The sequence below is a fragment of the Beta vulgaris genome, chromosome 8 (genome assembly GCF_026745355.1).
Source record: "Beta vulgaris subsp. vulgaris cultivar EL10 chromosome 8, EL10.2, whole genome shotgun sequence".
In the NCBI taxonomy this organism is placed as follows: domain Eukaryota; kingdom Viridiplantae; phylum Streptophyta; class Magnoliopsida; order Caryophyllales; family Amaranthaceae; genus Beta; species Beta vulgaris.
The window spans coordinates 7,532,322-7,557,615 of NC_079209.1; the positions used below are offsets into that span (position 1 = coordinate 7,532,322).

The window sequence follows — 25,294 nt, forward strand, 5'->3', positions numbered from 1 at the left end:
ATCTTGGACCGGTGCACACCCCTAGAAAAGAATGTACAACTTTGTAGCATGTTTTCCTCTAGATTTTAAGTGTTAGAGATCGAACACCAATTTCGATGTTTCTCTACTTAATCCACAAGCACCAGTAGAATTCCCATGTTTGCTAGAACGAAAGAGGATGAACAGATTTCACTCTCTTGCTTTTTAGGAGGGTGAATAATAGGGTTTCTCTCTCTAATCTTCAGTTGGAATGTTACTGACAAACTGAATGCTCTATACACCCTATCATTATAACCTTTCGTAATAGTAGGAGAATAGGTTTAGTAAGAGACCTAGTCCAAGCCTAATTTCCCCTTTTGACCGACTTTTTTTTAATTGGTTACTACAAGTGTCACCTCATAGGATTACATTAGCTTAAGTTGTAGGTCTAATCATATTGTCACACTAACCATCATTAATTATTTCCTAACATCTATTACAAGATCGCATGCATAACATAAATATCAATCATAATATATGAAAAAGAATGTACAACTTTTATAGCATATTTTCCTTCTGATTGCAAGTGTTAGAGATCAAAGAACACCAATGCCCCTTCAAGGAATATGTCCTTAGACATTTCCGACAATCAATAAATATAATAGGAACCATCTTTATAATAATTTCTATTATATTTAGTGATTATCGGGAATATCTAAGAACGTAGTCCTTCAAAGGGACATTAAAGAATAGGTGCATTTTCCTTGTAACCCTTTCTCATATCATTTTTATTTCCTTTTGACGAATCAAACTCCCCTACATCTCTACAGAAGAAGTATAAGGTTATATCTCTTTGATAGTATTTCGGAGTATGATAATTTGAAATAAAAAGAAATAAATTAAGTAACATTCATCAATCATCACCAAACCTAGCTTTGTTCATCCTCAGTCTCCCAGTAGAGTGGCTGTGGGATAGCTTAATTATTAGACAAAATGTATGTAGACATACCATGTAAGATTCAATGAACGTGGACACATCAATAATCATAACCTCTGTTCTATCAATGTTGCATCGTCTATTTTCCGCATCCCATTAATTAATCACACACAAAAGTAGGTGCATTATATTTATATGTGGTCTTCTATATTTTGCATAGCATAAAATGGTCTTCACTTCTTATATTTATCTACTAGCCTTCATATGCATGCGATGCGTGCGTTAATTTCAAAATTTGTTATTCTATTAGATACTCCATTCGTACTTTATTTATGATTAAACTTAAATGTGAAAAATTCAACAGTTAGATGAATTTAGATATATTGATTCGCTAATGTAAAAAAAATAAAAAGGTTGTGAGTGATTGTTAACATTAAAGTTTTTGTGAATGAATATTGAACAGAAAGAACAAAAATAATGAGTTGGCTTAACTGAATTAAAGAGTATCAAAGGTAGTGAATGTTCAGACTTTTCATGTGCACGTTATGTATGCCATTTTTTTTATAAGGTATAAATATTTTTTCCATTTAATTTTTGATTGAAGTATTTGATGCATATACCATTTTAAACTTGTTTTAAATGGCAAGTTGGAATGAGAATTTTTAAATGATTTGGTTTTGTAATTTTTTTCATTCCATTAATTAGATCATTAAGGATATTTTAGTCACTTCAAAAGAGGACACCACACCTCCTCCCTTGACTTATATAATAGAGATTTGTTTGTTAGCTTGCTTGTATTTCATATGTAGACTGATTACTAATATAAGTACTTTGATCATTTCATGTGACAGATATTGCTCCATTATATAGAAACATTTAGACATATTATTTCATTACTACGAATACTACCAAAACATTTAATTTTGCAGAACTACTCATTATTCATTTTTTGAATTAAGTTATTCCTATGCACTATATGACTAAAATTATTCTTATAGTGCAATAATTAAATAGCTTAATAAAAAATTTAATAAGATCGATATTAATATTGAACGGCACAATGACCTAAAAAGCTCAACTATAAAATTCAAACCAAAGATTATGTGATTTAGCATCCTTACAATATATATATAAGGTAAATATGTAGAATTAAATTTCTGATTATATAGAGATTGATGATACCGAAAATATACATCTATATATATTTATATATCTTTATATTAATAATAATATTCATATATTATATTTGGATCATTAAGAAACGTTTCACGACTTTAGTGACCTAGTATAAGGAGACACATTCTATATAATTTGATTATAAATCCTTTGACCACATTAAAAGTTTAAAATATATTTATGTATGATATAACAACCAGCTGCGGCCAAATAATGTTTTCACCAGGCAAACTTTTATAAAACACAATACTTTTAATATGAAAATATGGAGTTAGTAAAAGACATATAAGGTTATAGATGACGCATATATGGAATATTCATGATACAATAATGTTCTTTTTTTCCAGAGAAAAGAAAATGATATTGTTGTATCATATAACAATATCATTTAAGCACGCAATGTGTAAATCATTAGGAAAATGAAAAATCATGTGTGAGACCGTCTTAATCGAGGCATAAATGAGACGGGTATTAGTTTAGGCCTAATATATATGAGTTTAAGCCATGTATCCATCAGTTTAAGCCCATAAACTGATAACAAGACCTTGCATTTCAGATAAAACGCTTTGTTAGGGAAATGATATAGTTTTCTTTAAGAGAATTTGATAAATTAATTAATTAATTGAATGTCATACGACATCTACAATCAATATTAAATAAAAACAAAATACCGACTTGATCAAATAAAGTTCTTATACGATATAACTATGATGATAATGAACCACGTATGAAATACATCCCCTCCCCCTTTTCATTGAACTCATGTAGTCTTCTATGATAGCGTATACCATTCTAACGTATAGTTTTGAGAAGAAATATCTTTACTGGACAGTGTAAATAGCGTATTGCGAACATTCAATAATTATTGCAAATTTTACAACAAAGCATCAATGAACTATAACTTTGCAAAAGAAAACCACAAAAATCAAATTTAAAACTTTCACAAGGAAGACTAACAAATCCAACTCCAAACTCGCACTAGTGGAGATAAGAGCCGAACAATTGAGTTAAAAACTCTAGAAAAAGGATTATTATTAATGAAAACTTGAAAAACAAGCGAATAGGGACTTGCTTAACACCATCGTAAAGAATGGTGGTAGTCTCAAACTGTCCAAAGAAAGCCTAGGGTTTTTTTTAAGAGAGCAAAGGGAGTAAAAAAGAAAAGGACGACAATTGTTATAAAATTAGGAAAAGTAGTAGAGTTTAGATCTTAATAAAAATTATCCAAATCTTTATTGTACGCAAATGTACCAGAAAGACAATAGCACTTAATTACAATTGTCTCGAACTCCAAGTGACCAAATAAATGTCTAGCAAGTAGCCGAAGACCGCTACATTCACAATTGAACACAGACGCAAAAAAAGGGAAAGTTCATTGTCTACATTCATTACAATCCACGGATAATTCACAATATGTTTCTTTCAAAAAGGGTAAAATTAAGTAAACGATGGTGTACTATATAAGTGTAATAGAAATCCAAAATTTAAACAAAATAAAATGAAAACTCTACAACTGCTATGGTAACATCCTATCACCATTTTTACCTCATTATATCTTCATCATTATAACTCATCATTCATGCCTTTTTTTTCTCTATATAAACAAGAGGTTGTCATTCACTTAAGTTATATTGTCATCTTTCAAAAGCCAAAAAACAGTAAGAAAACAACATACATTATTCAAAAATGGCGAAAATTCCAATCAAATTCAAGAGGGTAGCAGCAGCTTTTGATGAGGCAGCCAAATGGCGACGACCGTGCGATGGCAGCAGCAGCGGCAGCGAGTATTGGCCCGAGAGTGAGGCCGATCTCTCGGATCTTGTGAACTCGTTTATCGAGAAAGGAGATTATGCATGGGTGGATCATAATTTTGATATAGACGACGTTAATGATACTAATATAGACGATGCAAATTGGGTATCTGATAATGATGAGACGATCGACGAAAATTATATAGAAAAGGTTGAGTTGTTACAAGGGCTTTTGTTAGAGTGTACAAGTAGTAAACATAATGATAAATATGGTACGAAAGAAAAGATTTTGGAGGAGATTAATGTTGCCTTGAAATTATTTAGTAATTGTCATGGTGTTAATGATGCTTCAAGAAGTAACCTTAAACGTAATTTGATGGCTCATCTTCGTGACAAGGGCTTCGATGCTGGTAAGTGATCATGCTTCTAATTTTTTATTTTTATTTTCGTAATTATTGAATATGATCTTAATTTAATTTCTTCTTCATTACATTTTTTATCATCATCTTATTGGGTTTTTACAATTAGATTAGAGTGTTAGTAGATTATTTCACAAGTCTTTTTTTCTTTAGCAATACAATTTCAAATGTGATTATGGCGTAATATAGAAGACATAATGTGCTTATGGAGTAATATATATGGTATGATGTCCATAGATGAAATTTCGTATAGTGGAGGAGTATTTCTATATGTGGTAATAGAGATTAATTGCTATGAATTGAGAATGAAACTTCGGTTGATTTCCACTTTCATAATTTAAGTACTTGGTTTTAAGAGGAAATATAATATGTTCAATCATACAACTAAAATATCACATTTCAAACTATTAAATCATGGATTCTCGTAAAAAAATATCTTAATTCATAAAGTAACTCTTTTAACTTTATTTGTACTCATAAGTCATCTAAAACATTACATTATATAAGGCTTCTAACTATAACATGGCTTGGTCAATTGCTTCATTTTCCAACTAATGGCTAGAAGCCTAGAATTATACTGATAATTATTTTTACACAGGCCTTTGCAAGTCTCGATGGGAGAAAACCGGTCGATTTCCGGCTGGAACCTACGAATACATCGATGTAATAGCCGGGAAAAATCGATACATCATCGAGGTCTTATTGGCCGGAGAATTTGAGATAGCACGTCCAACAAAGCGTTACAATGCCATACTAGAAATGATCCCTTCAATATTAATTATAGAAAAGCCTCAACTACTCAAACAAATACTAAGACTTATGAGTGTTGCAATGAAGGACTCGTTAAAGACTGCAAGCATGCATGTTGCGCCTTGGAGGCGCAATGGCTATATGCAAGCCAAGTACTTTAGCCCTTACAAGAGGACGACAAATCGAGAGTCGAATGCTAGGGAGGTCAAGAGGTTAGGAGAGCGATTAGCCAAGAAAACATCGATGGTTGGTTTCGAAGCTGATCAACTTCCTAGGATGCCTTATTATTGTAGGGATGATGATTTTGGTAGCAAGGTTAATGGAGTAAGAGTTGGACTTCTAGCTGCTGTTCTTCAAGGAAAATGACATGAACTTGTAAACTAGGTAGATGATTTATAATTTTGTTTTTAGTTAGTAAACCATTAAAATTGGATTTAGCTTCTTCATTGCAACAACCTATAATGCATGTACATATATATGCATCCTAGAAGGCTCTTAGCTAGTCACATAGGATTTGAGTTTTTAATCAAAGTGTATGTATATCATGTATAATATTAGTGGCAATTCAGTTTATTTAATTTTCTAATAAAGATGGCAATTCAGCTTGTGTTTTGAGTATTTACCTTGTGATTATCTAAGTGTTTGACTTTGAAATATGCGGTGTGTTACTATGGGCGTGTTCGGCACAAGCTTTTTAAGTAGCTTTTAGTGTCTTGATTAGGTCAAAACACTAGTTAAAAAAATAGTAGTGTTTGGTAAGTTAGTGGTGTCAGTAGTTTTTAGTGGTATAAGTAGTGTTTGTGAAAAACTACAATTAGTAACGTTTAGTGGTGCATAAATTATATATTAAAGTTTTGTTTGAGTTTTAGTTAATTATTTGTAGACAACTACTTTGACAGCTTATTTTGCCGAACATCAATATCTTATACTGCTACTTGGACAGCTATACACTAACCACTAACGGCATGTTTGGTAGTTGGTCATAAATGGTGGTAATGGGAATGAATTTGTGTATAAATTTGTGAAAAATATCATTGTCCATTCCCATAGTAATGCTAATTTATCCTAAAGTGTCCACTTTCCTTCTTGAATTTTCATTCCCATCCAATACCACCTTAGGTGGTAATGAGTGGTAATGAAATTTGCTTCCCCTTGGAGACAAAAACACAAGTATGGGGGTGAAATTGCTTGCCCATTGAGAAAATATGTCTCCCCATGGAAATATTAAGGATGTTTCCCTAATAAAATTACACTTAAAATTCATTCCCATTACCACAATTTATTAACGACTACCAAACGGGCCGTAACAGCTATCAGCACGGCTAACAGCTACTCTAACCACTAAAAGCTACTACCACAACTATGGTTTCCGGACACACCCTATATATGTATATGAATTCTTCATAGATGAAGAGAAGTTTTTTATTTCCACTAATGAATAATCAAAATCGCACAACTCCTTACTAGTCATAGTGAAGTAGGCATGGAACATACATCATTGGAAAGCTTAAAAAATTAGTTCCATATCGATTTTCTCAAGTATGTGATTAAGTTATTCATGAATGAATATACAGACTTCAAACACTACAATATTTCCGCTTGACTGTTTACCAAGTTTGAGAAATCTAGTTGTAGCAACCTTTCTTGCTAGTCTAATACTTGTATTGTCTAAATTTGCTTGCTTTTTTGTGAACATAAACAGTCACAAGAGTCGTGATGTAAACGGAGCTCAATCCCATATCATCGGAATCGCATAGGTACATACCGAGCTATCCTGAATGTATACATCAGTTCTTTTGTATTTACTTAACTAACATTGCGTTAAATGTTCCTTCAGACAAGTGCATAAACCAACCACTGGAATATTAATCTAACCATTCAAAACCACTCTCATGGCATGGGTAGTCTAGTTCTCAGTTGACTGATAATCACAACTAAGACATGCCATTAATTAATGTCGGCATGTTTGTTTGTTCAAGTCAAAAATCAAAATTACGCAAAAGTTTTAAGACAATTATTGAGAGAGGGAAAAAGACGATTGAAAGACCATCTAATGTTTGTACTTACAATGGCGACATCGTGAGCTAATCCATTCAACAAGCATAAGCCGTCAAGTGGACAGACTTTCAGTGACATTCATGTTAACAACCAAAAAAAAAAAAAAAAAAGTTATACTCCTTCCATCCCAAAATGTAATTCTTATTTCTCTTTTTTCACGGCAATTTATGCTAGTAGAATACAAAACGGACAATAAAGATTTTTTGTTTATTTAAATAAATATTGTATGGGAAAAGATGACTTAAGGAGAGAGAATGGAGTATAATTGGTAAAAGAGCATTAATTGTAACGTTTTGGTTGAATAAACAAAGGAAAAAACAAAATTCAAAAAACAAATAAATGATGGGACATGGTTTTTCTAGACAAATTACGAAAAAATGTGAAGCTAAATATGAAATGGGAACTATATTTTGGGACACCCAAAATAAAAATGGGAACTATATTTTGCAACGGAGGGAATATCACTTTAATACCCTTTAAGTAAAATCACCCGGCAACTTCAATTAGATGCGTGGAAGATTGCGAAATACACATTGTTTTGCAATTGAATGTTAAACATTGTTTAGGGGACAAATTCAAAGAGGGAAAGTAAGAGAAATATTGGCATAGTTGCATTTGCATAGACGAATATTCAATTGGAAGAGCTGGTAAAGTTCTCGAATGTGGTATCGAACTTGGAGGTCTGGGTTCAATCCCTACCGGCCACTTGTAAGCTCTTGGAGGTGAGAGAGCACCCACCGGCCAGGCGGCCACCGCCTACACCAAGCTTGCTTTAAGATAGCAGATGTAGAATATATTGGAAAGAAGTACTAATATATCAACTGTATTAGCTACAACAAAGTACAAGCTATGTACTTTCTTTTAATTATGCACTGAGACAGTAAAGAAGATAAGCATTAGAGAAAATTTTAAATCAGTGAAAAATGAGAGAATGTCGTATTGTATCTTTTTAAGTACACAATAACCGTTACAAATACAATCAGCTCAGTTAATGGAAACATTCAAATGGACTAAAAATTACATTCACAGGGGACTTCACTCCATTAACAAGTCGAAGATAACAACACAACAAAGAGTAGAGGAAAGGATCAAATCAAGGAAACACAGGGCTGAGCCGACCTCCCAGTAATAATCGGGCGTGTATGGTTATTAGGTTCATGCCCCGGAATTTGATCTTTCTGGTTGTACATCCTTTTCCGGGTCTGTCTTAGAGTCGGAATCATGCTCCTCATCATGGGATGTCAAACCAAGACTCAAATCCAATTCATTCAAATCTTGCCGTGCTGGTGGAGTTTGGTTCTCTTCAACAGCCTGAAGACAAACACAAAGTTCCATTGCCATCAGATACTTGCGTGACAATCACTAGCTACTTGACTTTCCTATTTTATAATGCACTTAATATTTGTTACTGGAAGTTTTGAACTTCTGAAAACGATTGTCTTCATACTTTCATAAAGAGTATCTTTCACTAACTTCTACTCCCAGTCTAAAATTAATTGTCATATTATTCCAAACCCCCTCATAATTAAGGATCCCAGTAACATTCACTAAAATACCTTCACACTAGGTGTCTCCTACTCGACTTCTCTTCATCACACCATTTCAGTGGGGGAACATATGGAAAGAATTCCAATCGTAGTTAAGATTCCCAGTAACTTTCACTAAAATACCTTACACTAGATGTCTCCTACTCGACTACTCTTCATCACACCATTTAAGTGGGGATGGAAAGAATTCCAATTGTATATACCTGACAACCCAAACATTCCAAAATAGTACATGATCATCACTTCCAGTTCTGAACAGAGAGAAACGTGACAATAAAAGCCAGTACTGAAAGTTATGACTTTGAAGAGTGCAATGTCAACATTGAAGATTTGACTGGACAAAAGGAATAGTTTACACGTAGTTCGGAATTCGGATGCATATAATATGTGGAACTATACCACTAATTACCTGGTTCTCTTCCATGGGCACATCATTAATGTCAGGTTTTTCGTCATTACCATCACTTTTAGAAGCTTGCTCTCCCGTATTCTCATCGCTCTCAACTGGCTTAGCTTCGTCATCATCGTCAGTATTCTCTTCCTCTTCTTTCTTTGGTTCCTCTAGCACTGCAATCTGTTACAATGATCGAACAACTTAATTATCTGCCAAACTGTTTAACAGATAACCTATTTGTACAGCTACCATGAAGGGATCCTCTATAAAACAATTACACTTGGTTGTGTGCATAAACATCGATCAGCGCAGTGGCCAGTGAGGAACTGAAGAAAACTTTCAAATGAGTAACACACATTTTATCTCCAGAAAATGACCTTAGAGAAGTACTCTGAGACGAAGTGTACTTCTTTGACAGCACATAAACCTATAGTCACATAAAGAAAGAATACAGCACAGAATTCATTATCCTACTTGCTAATGAAAATCCAAGATGCGGTATTATTTGCATGTCACAAGCAACCAAAATTCTTTATCAATATTGTGGCCAGGGCAAGGAAGGTCAACATTATTGTCTCAAATCCAACATAATATTGTTGAATCGATCAGAGCTCCTATTCTAAAATGGCAAGCAAAGGGTGAACAATCAAATATGGAATAAAGCTACCAAGGACCCTGATTAAGTGAACTGATTGTGGAAGAGAGGAGCTCACTAAGCTTGCAGTGAGAAAAACAAAACAATGCACATCGAAGCCAACAAGGTGGACCTACCATGTAGCCTCTAAAGTAATAACAGGTAAGATTGCTCACAGGATCAACTGAATATTGTTGATCACAGAAGCTGTGTGCATTTGAAAATCTCATGGGTACATGGTGTTCTACAACTACTAGAGGCAGAAGTAGTTCATCTCGCTGTTTAACACACAAGGCTAGAAACATGTCTGGACATGGGAGAATGATGCAGCAGAAGCTTATCATGATCATGAAGAAACAAATTAAAAGTAAGACTACAAAGCCATAAAGGTAGGGGGAAAAAGCTAAATGTAGCAGAATTTGACTTCATGCCAACCCACAAACATTAGAAATAACTGACGGCAAGGTGTTCGAATAAGAAAACAAAACCGTTCTGCATTCTGAACATGAGTTGACACATAAAGTAATAAGAACCATCATGTGTCTGAATTACATACCATAGAAGGACAGAAAGACAATAAGAAAAAAGCAATAACAAGATGATACGTTGAGTTGCTATCTGCCCTACAACGCGATTTGATGAATCAACCATATATTGATGTGAATATATGTTAAAAGAGTGATAACAGGTACTTGAGATTTGAGAAAGTCAGGCCATTCACTAAGACCTTTGTCCTCAACCTCTATCCAAACTGAGGTCACAACATTAATTACCTCCCTTCAAACCTAATACATGAGTCTTGAAGAAAAAGTAAACTCTTAGTTCACGTGAACTTCAAGAACCAAAAAACTCAAGAACAGCAATGCAAGACAACAGTAATTCGTGCCGGAGAGGAAAGGTCACCTTTAATTCTAGAAGCTTGAATGTAAACTACTACATAGACTGAGGAAATAATGGTTTAATCATCCATTCCAGATTTCTTAAACTTGATGATCACCATGAAACAAGCGACCAACAACAACAATAGCCAACTATGGTTCCCCGACGTTGGTCAGGTCTACACACAATGTTATCGAACATTATGTGTTACAAAAATCTTGCAATTCCTGCTAAATTATTTCACCACAAACACAAAACGGTATCTCCTACAGGCTACCTTAAAGGTAATACATGCCCAATCTTTGAGATGTTCCAGTCTATTAGACTTATCGATAGCAAACAAAGACCAATGAGTAGAGTCAGACCCATCATGACATCTTCCTCTGACAAGTAGGATCTACACATAGATGCACAGACAAGTAGTACTAGTACAATCATGAATTCTTGTCATTGCATCTAACTTATCAGGAATAATGAACTCAATTCCCGGGGGGAAAGTAACTTTTGACCATATAACTTCCAATATTGTTCTACAGTCTGCAGAAGTACCTTCACTTTCAGTTCTTCAAGGTGCAATCAAACTCATCAAAAGGGGATTCAAAACCAACTGAAGAACAAAAAAGAATTGACTTTTAGGTGCTAATCAGCTAGTAACTAAACCAATAGAAGTACAATTAGGAGTACAAGGGAGAAGGTTTGGCAGGAGTTTTGGTTACATCTTACATACCCAAAAGGAAGCAAGGGAGATAGAAGTGGTGCTCGATAAAAATAGCGAAAAAGGTCATCGTGTCCAATTGCCCACAGGCCAAGACCACCTAGATGACAAGAATCTCTAATAATTTATTTATTGATTTTCCTATAACCCCTATTCTCTGTTTCCAGAGTTAAACCAAGTCGCCTCCTACCTCATAGGTTTGTTTTGACAACCACCCCTAGAAAAAATCACCAATGAGAACAGGCAGACAGAGCAGTCAGTGGAACTTGATAGAACCCCTACCCTCAAAGTGGTGACAAAAGGAACATAGCATTCAACAAAATAAGACCAATGCCACAAACTTATAGTGATATTATGATACTAATCAAGCAGCATTTATCCAACTATTCTTTAATAACATTGACATGCTCCTACACAAAATGAATACTCCCTTATGTTTCTGATAATCTAATCCTCGTTTTTTTACTGCGTTCACCCATTAGTGCCCTCCCTTCTTCAACCTCGCCCCCTCCCCTTCCCTCAAGAAACACGTGCAAAACGATGGATGACACACACAAACACACACACACACACACACTCTGCAAGATCCTCCAAGCATTATCAAACTTCAACTACAGCTGACTAACAAAGTAACCAACAGAAATTAAATCTCCATTTACTATAGTTCTGACTTCTTAGAACTTGACAGAAAGAATAACCAAGTTCGAGAACTGGCCGATGATATTCACGCTAACCATTCCCCGTGAAAAGCATAGTTTAACATTCAGTTCCGTAAATAGTAACAACAAACAGTCCAATAATGATTCTGGATTTACATGTTAATGTTAGAAGACAAATATAATCAACTGCAGGAAACACTCATATCCAAACACACCCTGATTTTACTATTTAGAGTAGTAGTAGTATATGACCTCATCAAAAGCACATACTAAAAATTGACACTTTTTATACAGAAAGGACTTCAAAGTACTTGAAAAAACTTTCAACCAAAAGTTCTCATACACAATCCAAAAATTAGTGAAAAAATGCTTACAACATAATTTTGCCAAGTGTCACAAAATCTAAACCTACCACAAAAATCAAAAGACATATTCTACAATACAAAACACCCTAAAAACAGTCAAACCCCCCCCCCCTTTTCTTCTCCCTACAAATAAATCAACCATTCATAAAATTACAACTCAAATCTAAATTTCTTCCCTTATTTGCCAATCACAATAGGGTATATAAGGGAAAGAATAAAGACAACATCAAACTCAAACTATGAATCTACCAATTTCAAAGCATATTAATCTCCAAAAATGAAGAAAAAATTACCCAATTAACTAATCAAAGCAAAAAAAATATAGTTAAACCTTTAGTTCCTAGCTTGTGAACATATTTAAACAAGATTATATTGGAACAAAAGCATCCTCATTACATCAGCTTAAAGTGCAATTAATTAAAATACCTAACTTTCCAAAACTTAAGGGCACTATCCCAAATACTCCCCCACCCCCTTCCCAAAAAAAAAAAAAGAACCCCAAAATTGTAAGACTAAATTGAGGTCATACCCATCTAAGAGTAACAGCTTAAAGTACAATTAAAATATTTAAATTACCCAAATCTAAGTTAAGAACAATTAACTTCATAAGTTATTATTAAAAAAAATCCCAATTTGCAAAGAAAATCAAGGTAAAATTTTAACCCAAACCAACCTCAATCTATCAAGATAAAGTGCCTTTAAAGGAATAAATTAAAATTTTAAGACCCATAAAAAAAAAACACAACCAATATGATATTAAGAGTAAAAGAAAAGGGAAATTACCGGAATATACTTGAATTTTCTTCTGGGAGGTTCTTCAGAAACGACGTCGTCACTAACAGAAGAATCCTTACTTCCTCCATTAACAAGAATATTACTATTATTATTGTTATTACTACTACTAACTTTATTATTATCATTAGAATTAGAATTAGAATTAGAATTCTCCTTGTTAACTGGGGTCCACTTATAGAGACGAAGATGAGATACACTGTTACCATTACTACCATTAACAGAACCATTGGAAGAAGAATGATGATGATGGTTATTGTTATGATGATGGTGATGTTGATGATGATGTTGTTGTTGATGATGATGTGAGTTGTTTGAAGATGAAGAAGAAGATGGAGTTATTGGGACCCAATCTTTCTTCCATTTTCTAACCGGGCCGTTAAAGACTGTTGTGGTTCCGTAACGACTAGAAGATCGGCCCAATCGGGCTCCGACACCCTCCATACGGCGGCGTGTTGGCGGATCGACGGAGCTCTTTTGGTTTTGGTTTTTTCTCTCTCTTAATTTTTCTCTCTCTTTTTTGTTTTTTGGGTTTGTGCCTCTTTTTCTGTTCTTTTTCTTTTAATTTCAGAGGAATCACGTTCACACTTCACGGGTATGTTTATGAAAAATATATAACATGTTGGGTTTGGGTTTTTAAGGGAGAACTTTGATGTATAAAGCTCAATTTTTGGTTTTATTGAATACAAAAATTATTAAAAGAGACGGTCTAATTTTAATATAAAAGTAGATCTACTAACTAAATGGATTAAACTAGTGACCGAAATAAATTAACCTAGTCACTGTTGGGCTTTAATATTGGGCTTAGCATTGCCTAATTGTAATTTAAAAGTAGGCGGTCTCTTACAAGACAAACTCTATTGAATAATAGAGAATTTGGGTTTTCATTATGGGTTGAGACAAAGTATTTGGAATCCTAAAAGCACAATCCAAATCTTAATAGTCATTAGTCAAAGCCCATCATGTTTTATTGGCTTAGGGTCGAGTGGAGGAGCAAGGTGTCTAGGGTTTCGAGTTGGTAATTCGAGTTGATGAGGTTGGGTTTGGATTTGGTTTGGTGTTTAAGTCAAATCATATTCAAAATATACGAAAATTTATGTGAAACTTAATATGGTAACAAGTTATGCTAATTGGGTCAAATGAGTCGTTCGGAGTAAAGGTGTTCATGGGAGAAAAGCTCCGTTGTAAAAGCGAGTTTGGACAACATATTTTATATTAAAAAAATGACAATTGGGCGGGTCTAGCCTCGCTTGTCAAGATTATTTGGCAAGGATTGACTTTACAAAAAAAAAAAAAGAATTAGGGCATGTGGGCCCTATTTAATTTGTTTATTTAAGAAGAATAATAAAGTTTAATATTCATATAATTTTTCCTTAAAAAATGAACTATGTAAAAGATACTAACTAAGTTATGCTTATTTTTATCTATAGAATCTCGAGCACTAATATCCTGTTCTTTCGATAATTTAGTAACATGTGTAATTGATTGACTATATTTAATAAGCTTTCAAACAAAATAAAAAAAAATGAAAAGTAGGAGAAATAAATAAAAGTAGTATGATTGTGAGACTGATATCCTTCATTCGTCCAATTCTTTTTGAAGGCTATTGATAATAGCACTAACAACAAAGAATATTATTTCACTTTGAAACAATTTGAATTGGCTTTACTAGTTTACGATAAATTGTGACACAATTCCATTAACCACTTTTTGAAAAAAAAAAAAAATCTATTTTGAAAAAAAAAAGGTCGGAATAATTTGTACACTCTTTTTCTAAAAAGATGGAAGAATTATTTAGGCCCGTTTGCTTACAAGCAAGGCCCGCCCATATATAGAGCATGTAAGGGCAACAAATTAAGCCCACAAAAAAGAGTTTGTCCGGTTTTGCTACATTAGGCTCACGGGACAAAAACATTAGGTTAGGCTTTGGCCATGTTTGTCCGTAGCCTGCAAATGATCACCTCTAGTTCAAAGTTCTGTAAAGTTCAAGGTTCTCTCAGTAATTTCTCCTTATAAAATATTGATGACAAATATAACATATGTGTCGAATACTTTGTTTAAAAAAGGCAATAAAAATAACGAGCATGAATCAGGATTTTCTACCACCTTTAGCCACTCATATGTGTTACATATTACAAATAAATGGGGTACGAAAGTTCATTTATGTATGGATTGTTGGGATGACCACGGGTGAGATTGTTATTCATAGGCTAATTTTGTGTTTCGCATAGTTTTGGGTTGACTTAGAATTGTTGATGGCTCAATTTTGATATTGGTTGGTTTAGCATGAGTATATAAAACTTGATACTTGTAAGTTGTAGTAGTTTAGACCATCTTGTTAAGGTTCGATGTTAATTCTTAAGGTGATTTCATTCATATAATACAAAATGATTGGCCAAACATTTATCAAGTCTAATATGTGCAACTCCAAGGGACGAAAAAGATAGACAATAAACATAATAGATAAACCGCATTCTAATAGTTCTTCGACCATCTTCATCACTTTCATAATTAGGGTCCAACCTTAGATGATTGTATTCTCATAGTTTATAAGGGTTATTAGGAGTCGATTTAAATATGGTTTCAAAAGTGTTTTTTTTTTTTGGCGACAAGGACAAACATACCAAAGGCTTAACAAATTAAGTTACCGATTCTAGCTGCGGTAGCTAGGTCATGGGTTGGACCAACCTCTAGCCGACTCACCTTACGAATAATGAAATATTTAAACTTACTACATATAGCTTTAATGTCGTGAACTAGAGCAGAGATTTTTCAAAAGGCTGATGTTGACTTTCAATTGCACGAACTAGCTCTGTGCAGTCTGAATGAATTTGGACATGTCTGATACCCTTGTTGAATGCTTCGCGCAATGCTCGAGACAACGCGCGGGCTTCTGTTTGAAGTGTGATAAGAGGTTTTTAGTGTGTCGTTAAGGCACTAAGAACCGCTTTCCAAACAATATTTATAGTCCTAACAAGCAATTACTAAAGGAATAGTAAGGGCAAGTCAAGGGTCGATCCACAGGGAAAATGGGATTGATTAAAGTCTATCAAGTCCAGACTACCTAATTGAAAGGTATTTGGGGTTTGAAAGATTTTGGTATCAATTAAGATAACTAATAGCAGGAACAAGCAAATATCACGAGTTTAAATATCAAATAAAAGACACTAGAGTTAAGGTTACTAGTATGAATAAGAACGGATGATGATTGTTAATGCGATTGTGAAGCAACAAGACGATTATGCAAGGTTTAGTTCTCCTCTAAATTACTTGAGTCCTCTCTCGAATGGTCCTCAAGAGTAATCACTTAATCAATCAACTAAATCCTCTCTCGAATGGTCTTTAGTTAATTGATTAAGAGATTCAATAAGTTTGGAAAACCCTAATGAAGGATCCCCTTAATTTCCATCCAATATCTTGGTATAGAATTAAGTTGATTCTTGGGGATGATAAAAGAGTTCAAAATCCGATTTAAGAACATTTGAAATCAAAATACCAAAGTATAAATGTGATCAATATCTATCCTAAGGTCTCAAAACACCAAGATCAATGCATAAACTTCTCCATACATCACAATCACATCAACATCATATTTAAAACCCTAATTCATACTTTCACCCTAACCCTAGATTATGAAACTACTCACTAATCATGGAGTTAAAGCAATTAAACAATAATCTATGACTAATCTAAGGCTAAACATGATTAAGAAATATTAAACTAATAGAAATCGCAATTATTAAACTAAGAGAATGAAGATCTAAATAATAAGCAAAACAAAACAGAAAGAATGAAATAAAAACTAAAACTTTGAATTGAATTGAATGAAAAAGTACCTTGAATGTAATGAATCACAAACTATGATACTAATCTCAATTCAATGAAAACTAAAGTGTTTTCTCTCTAATACAAAACCCTAAAATATTTGTGAAACTAGAATAAAGCGTAAGTCAAACTAAAAGAGAAAAGGGTTTAATGATCGAAATTTTTCCAACGCAGGTGCGGGCGCACCATAAGAGGTGCGGGGCACCATGCTAGGTGCGGGCGCACCAGACTCAGGTGCGGCGCACCTGAGTCTTCTGTCTTTCGTAAAATGCTCCCGTAGTGGTGCGGCGCACCAAGCAGTGTGCGGGCGCACCTGTGCTGGTGCGGGCGCACCAAGTCGTCTGTTTGTCTCAAATGTCGATGGTGCGGGCGCACCATCGTGTGCGGGGACTCTAGGCGCACCTCATGGCTCCTCTCATCCTCTAGCTCGTTCCCTGTGCCATGTCTCGCATTACTCGGCCCCGAAAAGGGTCATACCTGCAATAAAACACGAGCAAACATGGTGAAAGCATATGTGCTAGAAATTCGATCAAAATAGATCGAAAATCTAGCAAAATGTCACTATGATCAAGTATGATCAAGTGAATGAAATAGAAGGGAAAAGTGAGGAGAAAGAAGGAAGAAAAGGAAAAAGGGAGCTAAAACAAGCCAAAAGAAGTCATAAAGTGCGTTAGAAACGCACTTATCAAACTCCCCAAGCTTAGCGTTTTGCTTGTCCTCAAGTAAACCAAGAATGAGAAAGAAGAAAAGAAAAAGAAAAAAGGGAAACATGCAACAAACTAACCTATATGCTCTAAATGCAAGGTTACAACATGACATGCAAGCTAAATGAGTTCATAGCAAGATTTAGGAGACCAACCAAACACAAGAGGGAAGATGATTAGGAAGCACAAGAGTGACTCTAAGGTCTCAATCCACCGATCAACCGAGTCTTTTTGAAAGAAAGCTTTCCAAGAATGATTTCTCACTCTTCTCCACTTCCAAGACCCAAGTTTGACTCCTCCCTAGGGATGCTCAACCATAATTGCTCGCCTCTACCATGTTTTGATGACCCTCATCATGACTTGCACAAAATCTCACCCGCCACTACTAAATAGATCAAGTCCAATCTAGAAGTCAAAAGGGACTTTGTTAAGGTTGTAACGGGGCTAGGTTAGGGGTGTGGATTATATTCTAGGAATGTGGTGCAAAAAGGGTAAGTGGAGTACAAACTAGGGGTAAATACTCCCCCAAGCTAGTCCTAACACTATTCTCAATTAAAGAAATCTCACACATACCTTGAATTTCACTTGTTTCTTTTTCACTTTGTGAACTTTTTCATTTTTCTCATCAATTTGATCTTTCTTTCTTTTCATTTTCAATAATAAACCAAATCAAACAATAAGAACTTTCTTTCTTTTATTTCTTTTGTCTTTCTTTTTCACAAATTTTTTTTCAACTTTTGCATCATACAAGCACATTAACTCTCTTTCAACCAAGACTTAATATCAAAAACTTAACTCAACAAAAACTACACATGCACTCCACTTTGGGGAAAGTTTGGCCATGACTCATTATGTGGGTTAAGCAAAAATAGGATAGAAAGGCTCAGATGGGTTGAGAAGCGAATATTATGCAGGTATTCAAGCTTTTGGTTTTGTAGCTCCTATTACTAGCAAAAGAAACGCCCTAAATCATTCTCCTAGAGGCTCGTCTTATGTAATCTTGGGGAGCTAAAATGCAAGTCACAAGTTAGGCGATCAATGGTGAGGGTTGTGAGTGAGTCTTACGAGGTTCTTGGCCCTCCTTCGGGATTCATCGCACAAGGGGCAAGGCAATCCATTCATCCAACTCGCCTAATTTCAAAGAGACTCTACCAAAAGTTATCGTTTCAAGAGACGCTTAAAGTCACAACAGGGCTTCCAAAATCATCAAGTCTAATATAAGGAAGGTCTTCCAATCAAGTCATGAACTCTTTAGCCACAAATCATGCATGCAACCAAGCTATCCTAAATGCAGAAAAAAGAAGAAAAGAATAAAAGAGAAAATGTTTTTTTTTTTTTTTTATAAAATATGCAAAGCAAAAACAAACTACAAAAAAACTACCAAAGCAAAGCTGTACAGGTGAAGGGAAGTCAGTAGGGGTGGGGGAGTCAAAACCACAGACAGGAACAATCACCAACTACTACCGAAAACCAATGAGATCCCTAACTTCTAACCATCGATGACCCCAAAACTCCCAAAGATATAGACATACATGCAAGTCCCCCAAGCTTAAGCAAAACTCCGCGCTCGGAGTTGCAAAAGGAGGAGGAGAGGGAGGGGGTTATGAAAACTCCTAATAGTTCCCACCATTACCCCCATCGGGAGGGGGTAAGGAGGGAAAACCCACCAGAGTACCCATCAGGATAGTAGGATGGGTAATGGGGATAAAGGCGGAAAGAAGGATCCTCAAACGGCCCTTCTCGAGGGTCGAAAGAAGGAGGATAGTGGGGGTGGTTAGGGAAGGGAGGCTCATGTCATGAGTGGACATTGGCGAGGTGAGTGCACCAAGCCACCCTAGACACATGGTCAAGGTCGGTGCGGATACCGACAAGAGTAGTCGTAACCGCGCGGTGATTGGCCTCCTGAGAGGCCTGCATCTGGGCTATGGCTGCCATGACGGAGCCCATGTCGAAGGATTGAGAGGATGAAGCTTCGGCCACCTTACTCTCAGGGATTGCGGTGGTCGGGCCTCGGACTTCTCGGAACGCGTGGAATGCGCTCCGTACGGATGGGCACAGGGACAGCCCGTGGGATGTCATGGGAAGGGGGAATCCGCCAACGGTTTTCACAGTTAGCGGGGAGGTCCCAGTTGAAGTCGGGCCCTATAAAACAGTAAGGTTGCCCCCCCCACAAGCCAGGTGCAGTTTTCCTTCTGGTAACCGCGCAGAAATTTCATCTGCTGCAAACTGGCACCATCCAATCTGTTGGACTGACCAACAGTAGGCACGCTTGCTTCCAAGCGAGTCAGGTCATCGTGCAAGTCAAGGTAGGACGCTAGTCGGGTGACCATGCCACCACAAAGGATCTCCCCAGTCACCGTAGTGCCCCCCCCCCCCGAATCTCCTGCAGGGTTAAGGAGGAGCGCAGCAAAGTTAATACGGGTTCGATGGTGGGCCCCGTCAGTGGCCAACCAAAGAACCAGCAACTCATCCTTTCTCAACTGCCCGACTTCCTGTTTAGGAAAGATGGTGTAAACCAACATCCTATGGAAGTAACGGAGAGCAAGATGGACGATCTCCGACGCTTTGGACGAGTTCGTCCGAAACGGAGTCGTGCCGTTGGTGATCTTTGTCCACCATTCTTGCTCATTCTATCCCTGCCAGATGGTGCCTAGAGGGGCATTGGAGGGAGCTCGAGGATCCATCCCAAATGCCTCACAGAATTCGTCAAAAGACAGTGCTATAGCTTGATTAAACATACGAAACTGAATAGTTATAGCACGTGTCACCTTACTTATGTTCAACGTACTCAAGAATTCGAGAGTGAGTTGATCATAGGTAGGTTCATGAATATCAAGGAAGTCCGATAACCCGACATTATCTGCCATCTCCCTTATCATCGAGTTGATTCTAAGGTAGAAGCAGGTAGTGTAGTCATAGAACTTCGTTGGACGAAGTGTGCGCTCAAAAGTTGTTGAAAAATTTGTTTATGACCGGCATTGGGAAAACTTTAGAATAGAGGGGAGGGGGATGTGAGCTAGACGAGGGTCCTTGTGAAGAGGACCCGGTCTTTGCTCGCTTAGACCTAGATGAGCCTTCACCACTATTTCTTCCCATGGTGGTAAAGATTGTTGGTTTGCAAAAAGGGGAAGGAGAAGTGATGATCTGCTGCAATGACACACCACAAAGCGGACTTTCCACACAGAGAAACACACAGAAAGAAAAATCAAACCACTCAAAAAATAAAACACACAAAAAGAAAAAAAACAAAAACTAATCCTAAGATCTACCAGCTAGCCAATCCACAGTTAGTATCAACCAAGTTGCTAACAATCAAGAGTATCACCACTCAAAGAGACTTTCAAGCCAATTTTACCAAACCAACCACAATTATGCACAAGAATCAACAACACCTAAAATGCAATGTAGTTCTCAAAAAGTCAGAATATTATGAATTTATCACAAACCACAAAAAATTGCACTTGTTCACCACATCATCAAACACAAATATGACCAAAGTTCATGAATAATCAAAAGAAATTAAGGAAAACAAGCATGCAACTAAAAGAAAACACACTAGAAGTCCAATTTAGTAGATTATTGATGAAAAGGCAAGGGTAGAAGAGAGTTACCAAACATGGAGAGATGAAAATCCCCAATTTTGAAACCCTAGAAATCAAATCCTTGCAAAACCCAATTTTTGGTGCTCTTGAATGTTGTAGAGAAGATGGTGATGAAGATTCCGGTGATAAAAATCGTCGGAAGTCGCCGGAAAAGTGTCGTGGTGGCCGGATCTAGAGAGGAGCAAGAGAGAGAAAGTGAGTGAGTGTGAGAGAGAGGTTCGAAGTTATGAAGAATAGAGGGAGGAAGGCCGAAAAAAAAACAATGTGAATCGTGTTTTTTTTCGCCCAGCCGGGTTGGTGCGGGCGCACCTCTCCAAGGTGCGGGCGCACCAATCGAAAAAAAAATCAGAAGTTGTTTGGTGCGGGCGCACCAGGAAGAGGTGCGGGGCGCACCAAACTTTCTGTTTTTTTTCTGAAAAACCGCGGATGTGTTGGTGCGGGCGCACCTTGTCGAGGTGCGGGCGCACCAACTTTTTTTTTCTGAAACTTTTATACAGGTGCGGGCGCACCAAACTTTCTGTTTTGTTAGCCAAAGGCGTTCGAAATATGGTGCGGGCGCACCTTGTCGAGGTGCGGGCGCACCAACTTTTTTTTTCGAAATATTTCCTATGGTGCGGACGCACCTGGAGGAGGTGCGGGAGCACCTTTTCTTCTATTTTTCGCAAAATTATTCTTAAATCTCGGTGCGGGCGCACCTAGATTGGTGCGGGCGCACCTTTCTAAGTTTTCGAAATTCTCCCTTCTCCAATTACTCCTTTCTCACTCCATTTTTCAGAAAAATCATGTCTAAAAGTACCTTTCACAGCCAGCTGATTGATCACAAGTCTAACTAACAATCAAAAGAAAAATAAACTAAGATAAAAGAAAGGAAAGAAGAGAAACGGGTTGCTTCCCATGTAGCGCTTGTTTTAAGTCATTAGCTAGACTAAAAAGGATACATCCATCATAAGAGTCGCTCAGGTGAGCGAAATCAAGCAACCAATGGAACCAACGGCATGAATCATGTAAGAGCTTCAATCTTTGACCGTTAACCCAAAATGGCCGTTCTCACCCATAACTTCATAAGCTCCATAGAGTAGTCTTCAACACAGAGAAAGGGACCGACCACTTGGACTTTAACTTTCCGGGAAAAGCTTTAGTCTTGAGTTGAAAAAAGACTTGTCCCCAACCCGGAATTCTCGTTGTTGAATCCGGTTATCGTGCCATTTCTTCGTTTGCTCTTTGTATATCTAGAATTCATACGCTCAAAACGAAGTTCTTCCAGCTCACTAGCCTTTCTTTTCGAGCTTCCTCCCAAGTGAAGATCCATGTTGAGCTCCTTAACTGCCCACCAAGCCTTGTGCTCAGTTCAACCGGCAAATGACATGCTTTGCCATAACAAAGCGATAGGGAGTGGTGCCTATAGGCGTCTTGAAAGCCGTGCGAAGAGCCCAAAGAGCGTCATCAAGCTTCAAAGACCAATCCTTTCGTGTCCTATTGACCACTCTCTCAAGGACGTTCTTAACCTCTCGATTCGAGACCTCAACTTGGCTGTGTTTGGGGTGATAAGGAAGACCTACTTTGTGATTCACCCCGATTTCTTCAATAGAGCTTCTAATTGCTTTTTGGCGAAGTGTGAACCGCCATCACTGATCAACACACGGGGCACCCCAAATCGAGGGAAGATGATCTTTTCAAAGAGCTTGTCTACTTACTATGGTCATTAGTAGGAGAGGCACCGCAAAAAGAATGTATACATTCCCACAAGAAGGAACGAATGGACCCATAAAGTCGACACCCCAGACATCAAACGGCTCAACCTCAAGGATGTTCTGTTGAGGCATCTCGTGTCGCTTTGTGAGCACACCACTCTTGACATCTATCACAAGCCACCACAAATTCCCGGGATCCTTTTGCAATGTTGGCCAGAACATACCACATTGGAGCACCTTAGCAACATTTTGCTTGCTCCACCGTCCCTCCACATGCCAAAGTATGCAATGAGTCAAAACGAGGTCATCTCATGATTAGGCACACACCGCCTAAACACTCCATCATCACACTTCTTAAAAAGGAGCGGGTCATCCCAGTAGAACCTTGAAACCTCTTTGAAAAACCGCTTCCTTTGTTGGGAACTAAAACCATGAGGCAATCCCACAAGCCAAATAATTCGCATAATCGCGAACCATGGAACCTCATTATTCAGAATGGCGAACAATGCTTCTTCTCTCAAATCTTCCTCGATAGGAATCTCCTCCAGATTATCAAGAGGGAGGCGAAAAAGATGGTCAGCTACCACATTCTCCGTCCCCTTCTTCTCTTTCATCTCAAAATCAAACTCCTGAAGAAGCAACACCCACCTAATGAGCCTAGGCTTGGCATCCTTCTTACTCATCAAATACCGGACCGCAGAATGATCCGTATACACCACCGCCTTATTACATGTCAAGTAGGAACGGAACTTGTCAAAAGCAAAACCACGGCCAACATTTCCTTCTCCGTAGTTGCATAGTTCCGTTGAGCATCATCCAGAGTCCTACTTGCATAGGCTATCACATGAAGCCTCCCTTCCTTTTGTTGCCCAAGAACAACTCTCACTGCAAAATCACTAGCATCGCACATTAGTTCAAAAGGCAAGCTCCAATCCGGAGCTTGCACAATGGGGAGAAGTAAGGGCTTTTTAAGAGTTTCAAAAGCCTTAGTACAAGACTCATCAAACTCAAAATCAACATCTTTTGAAGTAGATTCGTCAATGGTTTGGCTATTTGAGAGAAATCCTTGATGAAACGCGGTAAAAACCAGCATGTCCAAGGAAAGCACGAACTCCCGTCACCGAGTTCGGTGGCGGAAGCTTCTCAATAACCGAAACCTTTGCCGGATCTACTTCAATACCCTTTTTCGACACTTTATGCCCAAGTACAATGCCTTCCTCGACCATAAAGTGACACTTCTCCCAATTCAGTACAAGGTTCGTCTCTTGACACCTTTTTAACACACATTCAAGATTAACCAGACATGTGTCAAAAGACGAACCAACACACTAAAGTCGTCCATAGACACTTCAATGGAATCTTCTAGCATGTCAGAGAAGATTGCTGTCATACACCTTTGAAAAGTGGATGGGGCATTACACAAACCAAAGGGCATCCTTCGATATGCAAATGTCCCATACGGACAAGTAAAGGTGGTTTTCTCTTGGTCATCCGGATGAATGGGGATTTGAAAGAATCCGGAATAACCATCGAGAAAACAGAAGTGTGAATGACGAGCAAGCCTCTCCAACATTTGGTCAATGAAGGGAAGGGGGAAATGATCTTTCCGGGTGGATTTGTTCAGTTTTCTGTAATCAATACAGACTCTCCACCCAGTGACAGTCCTAGTTGAGATTGTTTCTCCTTTCTCATTCTCAACTATAGTCATGCCTCCTTTTTTTGGAACCACGTGAATCGGGCTCACCCACTTGCTATCTGAGATAGCATAGATGATTCCCGCTCACGTAGTTTCATCCTTTTTCACAACCTCTTTGAGGTTGGGATTGAGCCTTCTCTGATGCTCGATGGAGGAGGCATTACTATCGATGAGATGGATACGATGCATAGCAAGAGAAGGGCTTATCCCCTTAAGGTCATCAATCGAATACCCAATGACATCTTTATATTTTTGCAAAATTCCAATCAGTTTTGATATAGAAATGTCATCAAGACTCGAATTGACAATAACAGGATAAGTACATGCATCATCAAGAAAAACATATCTAAGAGAGGAGGGAAGGGGTTTGAACTCTACCTTGGGAGGAGGCTTAGAACACTCCTCTTTATCAGTGGATGATGAGCTAGAACCTCAAAGCCTCATCTTGCGTTTCCTCTTCCATGTCCAAGCTAAGGGTCGTCGGTAAGTAGCACACAAATCGTCCCAGAATTATCCACACTCATGGTCCTCTACCTCATCTTCCACTAGGCTTACCCGCAAATTTCTCCATCATAGGTCTCTTCATGTCTTAGAGAACTCAAACACCACCCGCTCATTAGCTACCTCAACCGTGATTGTGTCGTTTTTCAGTTTATCACGGCACCCAAATCTTTAGAGCTTCTCTTCCCAGAATAAGAGGAGTCTCAGGATCTTCCTCCATATCCATCACCACAAAGTCGCA

General features: G+C 37.3%; 2 protein-coding genes across 2 annotated transcripts; one reads left to right on the plus strand and one right to left on the minus strand.

The window, feature by feature from the left end:
- The first annotated feature begins 3,548 nt into the window (after window positions 1–3,548).
- Window positions 3,549–5,609, plus strand: LOC104882998 (hypothetical protein). Its single transcript, XM_010667438.3, has 2 exons — window positions 3,549–4,232; window positions 4,840–5,609. The coding sequence occupies exons 1-2, from the start codon at window positions 3,758–3,760 to the stop codon at window positions 5,355–5,357; spliced, it is 993 nt and encodes a 330-aa protein (XP_010665740.1). The 5' UTR covers window positions 3,549–3,757; the 3' UTR covers window positions 5,358–5,609.
- A 2,346-nt stretch (window positions 5,610–7,955) lies between these two features.
- Window positions 7,956–13,641, minus strand: LOC104883000 (uncharacterized). Its single transcript, XM_010667439.4, has 3 exons — window positions 13,026–13,641; window positions 9,006–9,170; window positions 7,956–8,360 (listed from the first exon to the last, which is right to left on the minus strand). Exons 1-3 carry the CDS (start codon window positions 13,476–13,478, stop codon window positions 8,205–8,207), a joined length of 774 nt encoding a protein of 257 aa, XP_010665741.1. The 5' UTR covers window positions 13,479–13,641; the 3' UTR covers window positions 7,956–8,204.
- Between the last annotated feature and the right edge of the window lie 11,653 nt (window positions 13,642–25,294).

What these genes read in the sequence shown, in the direction of transcription:
- LOC104883000 (XM_010667439.4), bottom strand. Translation starts at nt 13,478, where the DNA reads ATGGAGGGTGTCGGAGCCCGATTGGGCCGATCTTCTAGTCGTTACGGA. An exon ending in GAAAATTCAAGTATATTCCG is followed by an intron (nt 9,171 to 13,025) that starts GTAATTTCCCTT and finishes TCATTGTAACAG; the next exon opens with ATTGCAGTGCTAGAGGAACC. An exon ending in TGCCCATGGAAGAGAACCAG is followed by an intron (nt 8,361 to 9,005) that starts GTAATTAGTGGT and finishes GTTTGTCTTCAG; the next exon opens with GCTGTTGAAGAGAACCAAAC.
- LOC104882998 (XM_010667438.3), top strand. Translation starts at nt 3,758, where the DNA reads ATGGCGAAAATTCCAATCAAATTCAAGAGGGTAGCAGCAGCTTTTGAT. An exon ending in TGACAAGGGCTTCGATGCTG is followed by an intron (nt 4,233 to 4,839) that starts GTAAGTGATCAT and finishes ATTTTTACACAG; the next exon opens with GCCTTTGCAAGTCTCGATGG.